Source organism: Oryctolagus cuniculus, chromosome 9 (genome assembly GCF_964237555.1).
Source record: "Oryctolagus cuniculus chromosome 9, mOryCun1.1, whole genome shotgun sequence".
Classification (NCBI taxonomy): domain Eukaryota; kingdom Metazoa; phylum Chordata; class Mammalia; order Lagomorpha; family Leporidae; genus Oryctolagus; species Oryctolagus cuniculus.
The window spans coordinates 111,402,183-111,419,099 of NC_091440.1; the positions used below are offsets into that span (position 1 = coordinate 111,402,183).

A 16,917-nucleotide genomic window follows, 5' to 3' on the forward strand; every position below is an offset into this window, starting at 1 on the left:
CTTTCTTTCTGCCTTTCAAATAAATGAATGAATCTTTAAAAATAGTTTAATGGTAGGAAAAAAAAGCTTTCAAAGTAATATCTACCATGGCAGCAACTGACTTTTCTTGTATTATCACTGAATTGATTGTTGCAGAATACAATCACTACAGTCCTTAGACACAAGTAGAGCAGGATGCCCAAACAAGGAGTTAGTGCTGCCTCCTGGATACAAAGTCACTAGAAACTTGCAGTATCTGTTGCCCTGTCTTGTTTATCAAAGGCTCCAGACACTGGAAAAACACCTCTCTTCCACTGAGTTGGTGTTGCTGCCACAGCTTTTGGGGTCTTACTTTCCTCAGTCTGGTCACCCTTTGTCCTTCCCCCTGATCCACATACTCTTTCATAAGCACTCCTATGGGGCCAGCACTGGGGGCTAAACACTTTGACTTCTAGCACTTTCTTCACTGGTCAATAGTGGTTTCACAAGCTGTGTCATGCCACCATCACAAGCTACAGACAATGGCAGGACCAAGAAGCCCAAGAAATAACCCACACAAACTGAAAATTCTGTCCTTCACATTAAGAAGGGCTTCTTCTGGTAGGTGGAAGAAAAGAGGGAGTGAGTTTACAAAATGCCCCTCTTGTCTCTTTGGAGAAAAGACAGCTGTGATTTAAATCTCACTTATTCTCCTTTAATTCTGACCCAGACCATCCCTGTAAGGTCTGTTTACATCTTAGAGCCTGAAAATGCACCATCATCATTTCTTGAAGTCATTACTCAGAACACACACCCACTGCATTTCATTTTTATTATCCCCATTTTAGGAACGATTAAATGGAAGCAGAGAGCAGTAGCAATGAAGCAAATCATGAGAGGCTCTGCTAAAGACAGCAGCCTGAGAGCTTGCTGGAACTGCTTCTCGGCGCCAGACTATTTTTAATGCAAGTTTATGCAGCTGTCCCACACTTACAGAGTCTTACTCTGCACACAATTATTTTTTCATCATTCCCTACTCTTTGCAACACACCCTGCTCTGTCTACATGCAGGTGCTATGCCTCATTGTGTCTGTGTATTCCTTTTGAAATATCCTTCATGTTCCTGCACATGAGAAAGAAGTTCTTGGCTTTCTTTGAACATAATTGTGATCCAGAGATCTCTGTGATTCTTGTCTCCTGGGGCTCCAATTTAAGGTATATAAGAGCAGATACTATTTGATTAGCAAAAAGAGGCTGGGTAAATATATAAAATTTGTATATGCTTGGAGGATTTTCAGAAAAAATGTACAAGAAATTGGCAACAGTGACTTCTCTGGGTAAGGCTCCAATAATTGGGAACAAGGATTGCTCTGGAGAGGGGCCAACAGAGGCTGTATCTAAGGAATAAGACAGAAGAAGAGGACTTTGTTTTTGCTGGATTTTCTTTGGTTCCTTTTGACTTCTTACCTTGTGCAAATATTGCCTTAGAAAATTAGACTAAAATGTGTTGACATTTGTTGAACACTGAGCCATTTGCAATCACTACTAACTGATATTTTACTATATAATCTCATTTAATCTTTACAAGAGCCTTATTCAAAACCCTACCTTACAGAATGGAAACACACTCAAATAACATCGGTATCATGTCCAATTTACCCAACTGATAATTGGCAACATGGGGAACTGAACTCAATTCTTTATTATTTCTGAAACCAAAGACTATATAACATTGACTTCAAGCCTTTCCAAAGGAACCAAACTCAGAAGACAGCAGTTTGGGGACTACTCTTAAGAACCCAAGGGGATATTCTGAAATACTATCACATGGTTCACACCTATAATACAATCATCCTTGGCCCATGGTGCCTTGTCCCAGCCATTCACACAGCACCCACTGTACTGAGTTGCCCTGAACATATCTGTCACCACCCATTCAAGTCCTTTGCTGGCACTGGAATGCTCATTTCAAAGGTGGAAGATGTCTGTTTTCATACTCTCTTCAGCAACCACTTGGTCTAAATGGGAGATTTTTCAAACAAAAGTGAAATATATTGTCAATACCCCAACTTTTCTTAGCATATGGGTTCTTCATTTATATAAAAATCATATAGGGCTGGCACTGTGGTGCAGTGGATTAAGCTGCCACCTATAATGCCAGTGTCCCATTTGGCGACTAGTTTGTGTCCCAGCTATTCCAAGTCCAACCCAGCTCCTTGCTAATGCACCTGGGAAAGCAGTGGAAGTTGGCCCAAGTGCTTGGGCTCCTGCAGCCACATGGGAAACCTGGATGTAATTCCAGGCTCCTGGCTTCTGCCTGGTCTAGCCTTGGCTATTGAGGCCATTTGGGGAGTGAAGAAGCAGAGGTAAGATCTCTTTCTCTCTCTGTCTCTCCCTCTCCTTGTAACTCTGTCTTTGAAATAATAAATAAATAGATCTTTTTAAAAAGAATATTTTGATTGGTCTCTGTGAGCAAGAAACTCTTCTTAAGGAATAGAATTACAGAGAAGCACAAGGCCCTTCTTTTTATGAAACATTCACCCCATGTGAAGAGATAGTCAATAAACAAACAAGAAACCAAACGAACAGAGCACTAGATAATAAGTTTACTGAAGAAAATTAAAATAAAACATTATGAGGCAAACACTTGGTGCAGTGGTGGGGCACTGCTTGGGATGCCCACATCCCATATCAAAGTGCTTGGGTTTGAGTCTAAGCTCTATTCTCAACTCCAGCTTCCTGCTAATGCATATACACTGGGGGGCAGCAGGTGATGGACTGTGTACTTCAGTCCCTGACAGCCATATGAGAGACCCTATTGAGTTCTCATCTCCTAACTTGAGCTGTGGGCATTTGAATGAACCAGTTAATAAGGGATAACTCTCTCTCTCTCCCTCTCTTTCCCTCCCTCAGTATATAAAATATTTTTTTAGAATAGTAAAATAAGCCTAAGCATAAGCCTAACCCTAATGGAGTGAGTGGACAGCCAGTTCAGCATGGGTCATCAGGGAAGTCTTCTGGTGAGACGATACTTACCTAAGCGACAAGAAGACAAATCTGCCCTAGGAGATATAATTCTTCAAAACAAACTCGGTTTTCTTCTGTATGCCCCCTCCCTCACCTCACCACATAGCTCCTAAACTTGGAAGCCCTTGTTAGGATTCACCTGTGAGCAGGAGCCAGGTATGGCACTGGAGCCATGTGACACTGTGAACTCAACCATCACTAGTATCTGTCCTCAGCAATGTTCCCTGATTTAACCAAGTTAATATGAAAAATTTCTACTCATTGACTTCTCCTCAACTCCTCTCCAAATGCTTGATGAAAAGATTAACTACAGACTGTCTTTAAATAGCAAGTTTTTTTAGTACATTTAATGTGCGATCTATAAAAATTTAATCTATTCGTGTCCCAGCTGCTCCACTTCCATCCAGCTCCCTGCTAATGCTCCTGGGAAAGCAGTGGAGGATGGCCCAAATCCTTGGGCCCCTGCACCCACATGGGAGACCTGGAAGAAACTCCTGGCTCCTGGCTTTGGATCAGCCCAGGTCTGGCTGCTGCAGCCATTTAGAGAGTGAACTAGTCAACAGAAGATTTTCTCTTTCTCTCTCTCTGTCTCTGTCTCTCTGTCTTTAGCCTTGCCTTTCAAATAAATCTTTTAAAAAATTCAATCCACATACTGATTTTATTCCTCCTCCTAAAAAGTCTAGCTATTGTGTCAAGTGCAATAAGCATAAATTTGGATTTTTACTGATAGGTTTTGAACTCATGATTTCATTCTATAATGGCTTTCGTTCATTCCATAAACATTTACTGAATGGCTATATGCAATACACCTTTCCAGGCTGCCGTGAAGACAAAGTGATAGAATGATATGGCCTCTGCCCTCTGCAGGCTTACAACATATAACTCTCTCTAACACCACACAAAATGATGGGTGCTTCATGGAAGTATGGACCAAAGCTACAGGGGAGAAGGGAGTGAGGGATTGTAACTCAAAGATTGGGGAAGGAGGCAGAAATATTTTAATTGGGCTCAAAGGATGGTTATGATTTGGATAACTGGACAATTCCTTCCAGGGGAAAGAAACTTCATAACATTTGTATAGGAGTCAGAGACACAAGGGCACATTCTCAGAATAGAATGAAACCCAGTACAGCTTGATGCTGAAACAGAAGTGACAAGGCAGAGAAGACGGGCCTAGGAAGACGGACCTGAGCCTTGAATGCAAAAACAGACAAATATGGACTCAAACCATGAGTCATAGAAGCCTTGAATGGGTTTGGGCAGAGAAAGAATGCTAGAGCTGTGCACTAGGAAGCTCATTCTAGCAGCTTTAGGTAGAACTGACCAAATGGATAAAGCAGGAGACTGAGACAAGAAGTCCTGTTTAAAACTTATCACATGGTTCCTGCCTCATATACAAAGTAAATAATAAATCCAAAAGCTAGCAAGTAAAGGTAGAAATGAAGAGGAATGCATTTCAAATCTCAGGAGGAAGGGTCTCATTATGGAAAGGTATGGGGGTCACAAGCCTCAGATTCCAGCCTCAGGAAGAGAAGTCAGCAGACTGGAAGTGTGTCTGTTTAAGCAAAGACAATTGCGAGATGTACCTACTTGAGATAGGAATCTTGAGTCTTCTGCATGAAAGCTACCCCAGCTGGATGATCTTTGGATCCATGTATGAAGTCTCAGTTGTTAATACCCACTCCTCTGGAGATATCCAGAAGTGCCTGTTATGCATGAGGGGCCCAAACACTTCTGGAATTAAGACTCCATGGCAGCAGTGAAAGGCAGCCTGATTGGGATGGAGAGCATTTCTAAACAAAGTATACTCGATGACAGGAAGATGACTTTAATCAAGAACATCAGACAGTTTCAGCCTTGGAGTTGTGTCCTGATAAAAGCAATTAGATGAGAGCCTGAGGTGTTGAACTTGGAAGAAGTAGGTCCTGTGTTCACTGCCTAAGCCACATACCTCCTGTTTTGCCTATGTGCATTTACACAGCTGGCTGTCCACACCTCTCCAGGACAAGGCTCTGAACTTCAGACATTGTCTCCACCTCTTTTCATGGCAACTTTCTCTACAAATACACAGCTTGGTGTCCATTGTGGTCAGAAGCATGCTGACAGCATGAAGGCTGTCCTCAAATAATTGATCCAAGGATTTTGTGGGACTTGTTTTCAATCAGTGTTCCAATGTGTTTTCACAGAATGTGAACAGCATGAACTAAGGAGTCTTGCAGCAAAATAATTTTGGGAAATGCCATATTAAATAAAATTAAAGGTGTTTCTTGACTAAGACACCTCTGAACTTTCAAATGCTGATGGGTTCTGAGATTCTTCTAGAATGAGGCACAGTAGGCAGTATCTCTGAAACCCTACAGAACCACTTTTCAGCAAGGTATCTCAAGTGACAAGTGCCTTGCAGAGGACACTTGGAGAAAAAACAGTGATGACTTGTTTTAACTGAGAAACTGAACTAGTAAGGAAAGAAAATACATTCCAAGGGCTCACTATGTACAGGGTACCTTTTTAGGTATGAAAGTATAGCTAAGAGATTTGTTCAAGGTCCTAAATAGATGAGTGAGTTGAACCTGTGAAATCCAACATACACAGAATTTAATTTCTAATGGTTGAATTTCCAACCCTGTGACTGGATGGCAGTGGGAGAGGTTCTGAGCAGAGTCTTGCATAGCAACATTTCTGAACCAAAGATCTAATTTTGTCTACTTATAAATTAGTCTTTATATAGGCCTCCAGAGGTCCTGTGTAGGACACAACTTCAGAATTGTACCACTGACTCAGTTTCTTCACCAAATTACATTACATTACACATATATACTCTTCCATTAAAAGAAGGTCATGACTCAAACAGCAATGCAATTACCAATATCAAACTAAAATACATAAAGAAAACAACCCATTAATTAACCAAAATAGCAAGGAAATGAAGATGCAAGTTTGAGAACTTGCTAGCTCTTCTCTATCTTTAAAGTATGATTTCTCGCTTCCCAGGTCTAGGGACCAAAACCAAAGGGCTATTTTCCTTTAATGTGTTGCAAAACCTGCCAGGCCTACCCTCTGCTTTGCACAAGAATAAAAAAAGCCATGTCCTACCCTCTCCCACTTCCTCTCCTTGTTCAGAAGGATTATCACCAGTTTTGGATGCATCTGGTAGCCATCTTCACTGAAGGACAGATTTCTCCCCTCAAAAGTGACATTGATCAGATACCTGTGAAGATAAAATAAATGGAAGGTTAAAAGAATGAAGAAGGTATACGAACAAGATAGGTAGAAATAAAGCTGGGTGGAGACAAACCAATAGCTAGATATACAGATATCATTATAAACCTTGGTATTCCTGTAGTTCCCATTTGATTAGGCAATGCAGTCAATCAAGTTTTCATATAAAAAGTAATATGAAAGATAACAATAATTTTAAATAAGTAATTTGAGTTGAATCTGTAGCTATGGCTTTGAGCAAATTGCTTAGCCTTTTTTGAGCCTCTTTGTTTCTTTGTTTTGTTTTGTTTTATCTGCAAATAGCGGATAAATAAAGGAATCCACCTTGTGAAGGTGGGAAGGCTTAAATGAAATAACTTAGGTTAGGTACTTACCAAGGGGCATCGTGCATAGTAAACCTTCATTAAATGTTAGTGATTATTATTATTCAGGAAAGGAGCTAAAGTGTGGAAGTGGCAGAGAGAAGAAAGTGGGTATGTGCACCAAGATAATTTCCTGTTAAGAGAGGTGTCATGTGGGAGCATAGGGTCTCACTACATCCTAGAGATACTAAAACATTTCATCATTAGTTAATGTCTTCCTCAGCCCAACTTCTAAGAGTTGTGAGATGAATCCAGTAGGCCGTTATCTGGTACCATGGGATACATCTGGAAGCCAGGGATACTGCCCTGTGTAAGTGAACAGAAAATCTTAAGGGTAGGAAAATGAGGGACAGGGACTTCAGAGAGTTCCTTGGGAACATCTGCCTAAATTAGTGGAAACTCTGGAGGTTACCAGAGCCAGACCAATGAAATGATCTTCCTCCTCGACAGCTGCAGCAAGGCTTACCCCACGCCCCTGTCTGCTGTGATCTGATGAGCAGTTTCTGCGTTGTGTATCATCACAGTGCTCATGACAACTGGATTAGCACAACTGTGCTAAAGGCAAATGATGTCCCTTTACCATAAGGGGTGAGAAATCTATAATGATCAGCTCTCTGCTCACAGAAGATGTGCTACTTCGGAGCCTGCTACCCAGTGCTGCAGAGAAGACAGAAGCATCTTATAACTGTGATGAGACTGACAGAGGAGGCAGCTGAAATGTCCTTCTTTTAAGTCCTCTGATTCAGTGAAACTAGGAGACTCTTCTTTGATTCTTCCAGGTAACATTAGGTTAAACAACAAAGTTGCTAGCAGGCATATCCTTCTGGCAATCATAAACATGTTTAGACAGCATAAACCAAACACTCATGGGCCACTTATGACTTCTAGAACTGCCTTGGATTTTAAGTCCTGTCATTCCTTGATCTTATCCAGCTTTATAAATGCAACCAAGAATACGGAAGACCTCAAAAGAGTATGGATTCTAAGAATCTTAGAACTGAAAGAGACCTTAAGAAATCAGTACCCACCACTTCTTAACACTTTATGCCCGCCGTCAATGTTCTTGAGTACTTCCATCAGTTGGGAACTTACTACCACTCCTCCTTTCTCAAAATAGCCACCTCACAACTGAATAGGTCTTTCACGAAGCTGAAATCTACTCCTCTGCAACCATCTGACACATCTTTTCTCTTTGGATATTCTATCCCATCTTCTACACAGAAGTTTTTCAGGATATCATTTATCCCTTATATCAGTTTTAATTTTTAAGGAAGCCTTATCCTCATTCAGTTCTATAATTTCAACATAGTGGGTTTGCAAACAGTGCAGAGAGGTTAAATTATTCACCAAATGTTACAGATAACTGGAAGCAGAAGTAATAATTTTCAGCAATACCTTCAGATTCAATCCTTTCTACCATCCCACCTTGATTCTTATATGCAACATCAAGTTCAACATTCCCATCTATATTACATAGTCAACGTGCACCATGGCTTCATGTTCCCCCCTCTAGGATCTTGTCTCCTCTCTCTGGACGTCTCCAATCAGTAAAGTGTAGCACCCATAATCCAACTCAATGCCCCATCCAGCATCATCCCCATTCCTCATCTCTTAGCTCAGAGCTACTTGCCCAAGCCCAACACTAGTTTGAAGACAATATGCAGGTCTCCTGTAGCTGGCAACACCACCAGTCCCCCAACCAAAAGCCTGAGAGAATTCATTTTAGGTGCTATAATTAAAAACAAGACAGAATATTTTAAACCAACAAAATTGATTTAAGCAACCAACAGCATTCACTTAGAAAAAATGCTCTAAACTATAACTATATTGCATAAATTTGAATAATTTCTGTAAATCTTCAGAGAAGGATTATGAGTAACACAAAATAATTTGGCCCCATCTCTTTTTTGAAGGAAGGAAAGAAGGAAGGAAGGGAGGGGAGGAGGTTGGAGAGCAAAGGAGGAAAGAAGAAAGGGAAGGAAATAAATTACCTGGCTTAAGCACTCATCTTTTCATTAGACATGGCTCTGAATAATTCTGACTTTATCTAAAACACCATTAAGAATACTGAAAAGAAAGTTTCCATTTTCAGAAGGCAATTATAAAAGAGAAGTTCCAGAAATAATTCAATTAACAAGCAGCATGAATGGAACAAGTATATAACCTCTCAAGATGACTTCTTTGAAGGGGACAGCATTGAACTGGATATATAAATTGAGAAATTTGAACTTTCAGGAAATACACCACGCTCAGGGGCAATGTAACTGGCCTGTAGCTAATTTTCTTTGGTTATTCTTGCTCTAGAGTCTTCTGATTTTCCTGGGTGTTGTTTTTTTTCCGGTTTTCATTCTCTTCCGCTCTGCATTCATTTTATCTACCTGATCACCTCTCAAGTATTTTATGTGTATCAAAATATTAACAAAACTGTATGGCCACATAAAAAATATTATTCTCCAAAGTATCATGCAATTATTCATGAGCTTAATCACTAATCATTCACTTTCTCTTTTTCTGAGGAATTCCTATGATGGGATACCATTTAGCTGGCACCTACACACTACCCTTCAGCAAGGATGCCCTTTGAGAGGCAGAACCAGTCCATTCACTGGTGATGGGAAATGTAGAAAATTGAGAGTATGGCCACTTTTAGACATGTGACCCTGGAACCCGAATCTCCATTTTTTCTCTTTAAAATGGAGACATCACTTTACCTCTATCTTATAAGACATGATTGTTGTGATGAACAAGTGAAACAGTAGATAGAAAAAATATATATAATGCAAACTTCAGGTTGATAATAGGGAATATTCAGAAAAAAAGGATATATTAGCATGATTTGAGTACCCTAAAAGCTAAGTTTTGAACCTTAATAATAAAAGTGTGATATCCAAATTTCAATAAGACCCAATTATTAGTGGAGTGTCCCTGGGAATGGAGATTGGATTCCACATACGCAGAGAGATTGGTCAAATGCTCACATAAATCAATTTAACTTTTCAAAAGATCTGAAGGCATTTCATTTAGTTACTCTGATTAATGTCGTCAATTTTGAATATTAATTAAAACCTCTAAACTTCCATGTGTCAATCCTGGGTAAGGGTTTCAACTTTAGTTGAATTAAGAGACGCTATAGCTATTCTATTTTTCTCTAGCCATGGCATCCTCAGGAACAAAGTCAGCAATCCCAGCTTCACATATCGGCCACGTTCAGAAGTTCTATTCATAAGATTTTAATTTCCTGGAAGTTCTATCAAAGTTTGGGATATCAAAATTTGCTTGATCTGTTTCTAGGATGTAGTTTGACCCCTAAGAAACCCAAAGGCTTGTCTCATAAAATTCTAATACAACACAGAATCTCACTGCTAGAACTACAAAGACATTTCAAAATCACCCACTGAGAACACTCATTTTAGAGAGAAGAAAACAGTTCTCAAGATGCAAAACGACTGTTCCTGTTTGGGACTGGAGGTGAAACCTTTGGATTCTCAGGTCCATGTCTTTATGATGTCACCAGCTGAAGTCAGGTTCAAATGTATATTTTATTACTTTCATGTCATATATCATGCCCTGAACCATACACGCAGATCCTTAAGAAGGACTGAATAAAACATTGTATCTTGTTTCCCGCTTGCCTCCTTCTTGAGGAGGAGTCTCAGAATCCTGATCGGCTCAGAGCCAACCCATTTGCTTTATATGGCCAAAGTCACACTCTAGTGAGTTTAATGGGATCAAGCCGAGGATCACAAGCCCTTTTGCCTCTTTGACACTGGTGATGCTGCTCAAAGCTCATCCGCTCCACTGCACAGATAGTTAGGCAATGACGTAGGCACATGCCCTGTGTGGGAGGCACCTGGAGTTCTCCCAGAATTTGTCCAGGCAACCAAGAACCTTGGCACCACAATCCTTACTTTGTTCTCCATATTTTTACAAAGCACCAGATTTTTAACGTGTTTATGTGGTTAAGAGTGAAATGGCATCCCATCTCACCCAATCCTTCCACTTTCAGATAAATCCACAAGGGTTCGTGGTTTTACCAACGCCAGATGACAGAGCTGGGAACAAGTTTCAGATGTCCTCATCCCCAGTCCAGTGCCTTCTCACTCACCACCATGCCTCAAGAAGATGGCAATTTCCTCTAGTTTTCATGTCCATTATCCAGATATTAAAATTTAAACAAAAAAGGAACACAGTTGTGGGCAAGGGACTTGAATTCTTTACCCTCTGTTTACATTTTTCTGGCTCTGAAAAATCTAAAACTCTGCAACATTGTGTTGTTGGGATATCAGTTACCTTCCACAGCCTCAAGCTCCCCTATCTGTAGAATGGACTGATTGCTGCCGTCTTATTTGACTGATGGGAGAATCACAAGGTAGCCCTTTGACAGATTCTCTACCTCTACATTTCTTTTTTTTTCAATAAGTATTTTATCATAGAGATTTTAGGTATACAATATGATGTTATTGGTATACATATAGACCGCAAAAGAAATTTTCCTAGTAAAGCAGATTTTCACACCTGTCATCTCTCATTTTATCTGGTTAATACTATGGCTATTATGTTTTAACTCTATTGTCTGAATGGCTAAGTCACAAATCTTTTAAATGACCAATGTCTCCTTTAAGAATATACCTTTTCTCTGAAAAGAACAGGAACAATTTCTTATAGGACTAAAATAGAATATTGAACTTGAAAACTTTTAAAATCTACCTACTTAGAGACCAGTATTGGTGGAAATAATCAAGAATATCCAAAAATAAAATGTTCAGTCTCATGGTTCAGATAGATTAAATTGAAAATTCTTTTCCCTAGCTTATCAAAATAAATACAATACTATGAACCCAGTGTAGTCCGCTCAACATGGTAGGCCATGGCCAGTAAGCAGCTGCTGCCTTCTGGGATCAGACCCAGGAGCTTGTTCTCATTAGTAAGACGTCCTACTCTCATATGATTGAGAAAGTCTAGACAATGCTCCAGAACACTGATAGAAAGGAAATAGAGAGAATTGGGGTCAGTGTCAGGGCAAAGTTGGTTGTGCCACTGCCTTTGACACCAGCATCCTAAATGACTGCCAGTTCAAATTTAGGCTGCTCTAAGCCAGCTTCCTGCTAATTAGCCTGGCAAAGCAGTTGAAAATGAGTACCTGCCTCCTATGTGGGGGATCCAGATGAGGTTCCAAGCTCCTGGCTTCTACCTGGACCAGCGCCAGTCATTGTGTCCACTGGGGGAGTATATCAGCAGATATACTTTCTCTCTCTCTCTCTCTCTCTCACACACACACACACACACTCACACTCACACTCACACTCACACTCACACTCACATATACACACCACCACTCCAACTCCCACTCCCATCATCTACAGCAGACTGTGTAGTGTGGTGTTTAAGAACAAGGACACAGCACTATGATGACCTCAGCTTAAATCCTGGATACACCAGTTTCTTTGTTGTGTGAAAACCCTGTCAAGCTATGTGAATTTAATCTTGTCAATAATGATCTCTTCAAAAGAGAAACGGTTTTCAACAGCTATAACGGTTTTCTTTGAGGGGGCCAGTGTTTAGCCTAGCAGTTAAGACACCTGCATCACTATCAGAGCACCCCGGCTTGAGTCCCAGCGCCACTGCTAGTTCCAGCTTCCTGTCAATGCACACCCTGTGAGGTTGCAGGCGATGGCTCCAGTAGCCTGGTCTCTGCACCCCTGTGGGAGACCTGGACTGAGTTACTGGTTCTAGGCTTCAACCTGCCCCAGCTCTGGCTGTTAGGGGTATTTTGGTAAAGAACCAGCAGATAGGAGTACTCTCTGTATGTCTATAGCTCTAGTAATATTTAAAAATAAAAGTTTCCTGGCCAGCGCCGCGGCTCAATAGGCTAATCCTCCGCCTGTGGCACCAGCACACCGGGTTCTAGTCCCGGTCGGGGCACCAGATTCTGTCCCGGTTGCCCCTCTTCCAGGCCAGCTCTCTGCTGTGGCCCGGGAGTGCAGTGGAGGATGGCCCAGGTCCTTGGGCCCTGCATCCGCATGGGAGACCAGGAGAAGCACCTGGCTCCTGGCTTCGGACCAGCGCTGTGCACCAGCCACAGCGCGCTGGCTGCAGTGGCCGTTAGAGGGTGAACCAACAGAAAAGGAAGACCTTTCTCTCTGTCTGTCTCTCTCACTGTCCACTCTGCCTGTCACAAAAAAAAGTTTCCTTTAAGATATAATATATATTTGAAAATACTAAACCATGTTATTGCACAAAATAGCTAGAAATAGTTACTTTCTGAAGCTGTCCTTTTATTTAGGCAAAATGATAACAAGGACCTCAGGGAAACTAATTTAATGAATAGACTAATATTAATTCATAATTACTTGAAACAGATTAAAAATAGCCAGCCTTCCAGTGGATTAAACATTTTCTGTAAAATGTATTTATACAATTAATTTATTTTCAAAATCATTCTTTGCAAATCATAAAAAGTTCAAGCTTGGGCTAGTCCATATCCTAATTATTTAAGTTCTAAATTAGTGATGTTAACCTAATGAGATATTAAAGTTTCTTGAGGGCTAAACATTTTTCTGGTGATTAAGACACCACTTGGGATGCCTATATTTCATATCAGAGTGCTGGGTTTCAGTTGCAGCTCCATTCCTGACTTCAGCTTCCTGCTAATGTGAACCCTGAGAGGTAGCAGTGATAGTTCAAGTTATGTGGGTCCTCCCACCTACATGGAAGACCTGCATTGAATTCTGAGCTCCTGGCTTTGTCAGCCCTGGCTGTTAACAAGCATTTGAGAAGTAAACTAGATGACAGCTCTCTCGTGTGTGTGTGTGTGTGTGTGTGTGTGTGTGTGTGTGAGTATGCTTCAAATAAATAAATAATGAAAATACACATCTTAAAAACTGAGTAATACAAATTTACTTTTTAAAAATGTATTTATTTGAGAGGCATAGTTACAGACTGGTTGGAGGGAGAGTGGAGAAAGGATGAAGAGAGAGGGGAGAGTGGAGAAAGGGAGTGAGAGAGACAGAGAAACTCTTCTATGCACTGATTCATTTAGTTCCTTCCCCAAATGGCCACAATAGCTGGGGTTGCGCCAAGCTGAGGCCAGGATCCAGGAGCTTCTTCTGGGTCTCCCTCATGGGTGCAGGGACTCAAGTGCTTAGTCCAGCTTCTGACGCTTTCCCAGACACATCACCAGGGAGCTAGATCAGAAGTAGAGTAGCCAGGACTTGAACTGGTGCCCACATGGGATGGCAGCACTGCAGAAAGAGGCTTAAGCTACTACGTCACAGTGCCGGCCCCCTATAAATTTAATATACTTCCTATTCCCTAGTGGTGGTGAAGGGCAGGCTTTGGCCCCTTAGTAGTGTGGGCTGCACTGTATTCATCGGAGAAGTGAATGGCAATGTGTCAATTCCCCACCTATTACAAAGAAAAAATCTTCAGTCCCTGAGGCCTGACAATGAAAACTCTCTGAGAGCTATTACTCGGATTCTGTTTCATAACTCAATGCCATGAATTCATTTCATCTGCAATGAAAGAAAATAGAGGAGGATTATTGGGAGTCACCCAACAATCTCTGCTTGGATATAAGAAAGAAAAGAATAGTCACTTTCTTCTGGAAAGATGTTATTTCTGACCAATCATCAAATCAATAAGAATTCCAGGTGGCTCTGCTACCAGCTTTGATGGCCTCTTCTTTAGCCACCTGTGTCAATTCACCAAGTTGGGTGAACATGGCAGGCCACAGCCAGGCAGCAATTCTCCTCTGGATTTAGGTGTGGGTCTATCTATGATTAAACTCGGGAGGGGCTTGGGGCAGGCATTTGACACCTGAGATACTGCTTGGGATGCCCACATCCAATCTCCGAGTGACTGGGTTCAAGTCCGGTCACCATTCCCAATTCCAAGTTCCTGCAATTGCACACCCTGGGAGGCAGTAGTGATGGCTCAAGCAGTTGGGTCCCTACCACCCAAGTGGGAAAGAGACGTAGATGGAGTCCCCAGCTAACAGTTTCACCCCAGCTCAGCCCTGGATGTTGCGGGCATTTGCATAGTGAATCAGCTGTTGGGAGATCTCTCTTTTATCATTTTACTTTTTGAGTCTCTCTTTGCCTTTCAAATAAATTAAATAAGTAAATAAAAATTTAAATAAAAAAATAAAATCATATGGATCTTGTTCTTGTTAGTATGATATCCTACATTTAAAGGAATTTTAAAGCCTGAGCAATGATCCCAAATGCTTAGTGGTGAGATGTAAGAAACAAAAGGGAGAGATAGGGAAATTTAAGAGAATACAGCATTATAAAGGGGTTGCAAAAAGGTCATGGAAAATTTGCATCATTGTGTAATTCAATTTTTCCTAAACTTGTTTGAAGCCCCCTCATACAAAATGTACACCTCTACCTCCTTTCCACAGACAACAATGGAGTAAGGAGCTTAAAAGCAAGGACAGAGTGGTCACCTGAGCTCTGTGCAATCCTGGATCTACCAGTTCTGCAGCTGTGCAACCTTGCAAGTTATTCAACCTCTCCTAGCCTCAAGTTCTTTACCACTAAAATGTAAATAAACACCCTACCTATCATGGGATTACAGGGAGGATTAAGTGTTGCCATATTCATAAAGGACTTGGAAGTGCACCTGCCACAGAATGGGCATTGTGTGTTAGCTGCAGTTACTGTGATTATTATGGCTTCTTTTTACATTGGTTAGATATCAGAGAATGTCATCATCTATAGAGACTTTCACATCATGTCCTGGAAGATGCTGCCATCTCTTGCCTATTGAAGTCTGATGCTGAGTCTCCCAATTCATTGATCTCTGCTTTTCTCTAAAACCACTGGCAATTTCCTCACTTTCCTATATTATCCCAAAGTATTAAGGGTTGGAAGCATTTGCTTTTTCCTACTATGACTAGTTACCCCTGCGAGGTGTTTAGTGGTGAGGAATCAATCTTGCTACCTCAAGAAGTTCACTTTGCAAAGAAGGTGAGAGATGAACTCAAATCTCCCTAATTTCAGTCTAGAAAAAAAATCACTTCTCAAAGCGACCCACACCCTGACATCTCAGAGCCCTAGTTTGAACATGGTGAATTTTCTTTAAACTCTCCCTAGGAAAAATACATTCCTGCTTGTGTGAGAAGGTACTTCATTTCCCTAGGGAATTAGTGGTTCTGCCTTTTGATGCCAATTAAGCAAGTGTGTATAACGCTGTGTCTCAGTTCTGTGCAGAGAACTCAGCCATGGAGAAGGAATTCCCCTTTTCCTTGTGCTCACAGCCTCTCATCACCTCTGCTAGAAATGTGCCCTGCGAAGATGCCCTGGGAGATCCAGACATAGAACTTCCCAGTGGGAAGGAATCAAGTAGCTCTTCTGGATGGTGTTATTGTCATAGGATATTTTTCCCTTTTATCTCCTTATTGCCATGATATACATAAACTAAATCACTTTAAGAAATATTAAAGCAGGGGTAGGTGTTGGGCATAGCAGTTAAGAACATAGCTTGGGAAGCTCACATCCCATATCCAGTCCTCAGTCCACTCCCTATTCCAGTTTACAGTGAATAGGAGATCTCTCAATCTCTCTCTCTCTCTCTCTCTCCCTCCCCCTCTCCCCCATCTCTGACTTTCAAATAAATAATAATTTTTTTAAACATTGAGGGGCCAGTGTTGTGGCACAGTGGGTAAAGCCAATGTCTGCAATGCCAGCATCCAACCAGAGTGTCCGTTCAAGTCTGGGCTGCTCCTCTGCCACTCCAGCTCCTTGTTATAAGTCCCAGATGCTCCATTTCCGATCCAGCCTCCTGCTAATATATTTGGAAAAGCAGTGGATAATGGTCCAAGTACTTGGATCCCTGCCACCCATGTGGGAGATGCAGATAGAGTTTCAGGCTTCTGGCTTCAGCTTAGTTCAGTCCTAGATGTTGTGGATATTTGGGGAGTGAACCAGCAAATAGGAGACTTCTCTCTCTCTGTCTTTGTCTTTCCCTCTCTCTGTAACCCTGTCTTTCAAGTAAATATTTTTTAAATTGAATAATTTTTCCTCTTCAACAAATAAAGTGTTCAATGTGTTGATATGTGTCCTAGTGAATGAAAACTAAGCAACGAGACCTTTCCACAGAAAATGGCAAGACAGGTCAAAGGCAAGCCAGTTACTGAACACATTGTTAATTCTTCCTTCTGCCTGCTGATAATTTAAGGTGAATGCTTGCCTTTCTAATACCCATTTTATCTCATAAAAACTATGCATAGGTTATGCTAAACTAGCCAAATAATGACTGACCAAGGTTCTCTAAGAGATTAAATTTTGAGCAGACGCCTCTTCCTCCCTGTGAAAGTTCAGACATATTCAGAGAAACCATAGCTATATTT

The 16,917-nt window shown here is 41.1% G+C and overlaps 1 protein-coding gene across 1 annotated transcript in view; it reads right to left on the reverse strand.

Annotated features, from left to right (window-relative positions):
* The window catches only part of GRIN2B (glutamate ionotropic receptor NMDA type subunit 2B), a gene marked incomplete at its 5' end in the record, with an annotated part of 515,436 nt that overhangs the window by 143,418 nt on the left and 355,101 nt on the right, over positions 1-16,917 (reverse strand). Inside the window, 1 exon segment of the mRNA XM_008259603.4 lies at positions 6,079-6,193. Coding sequence (XP_008257825.1) covers positions 6,079-6,193 — 115 coding nt within the window.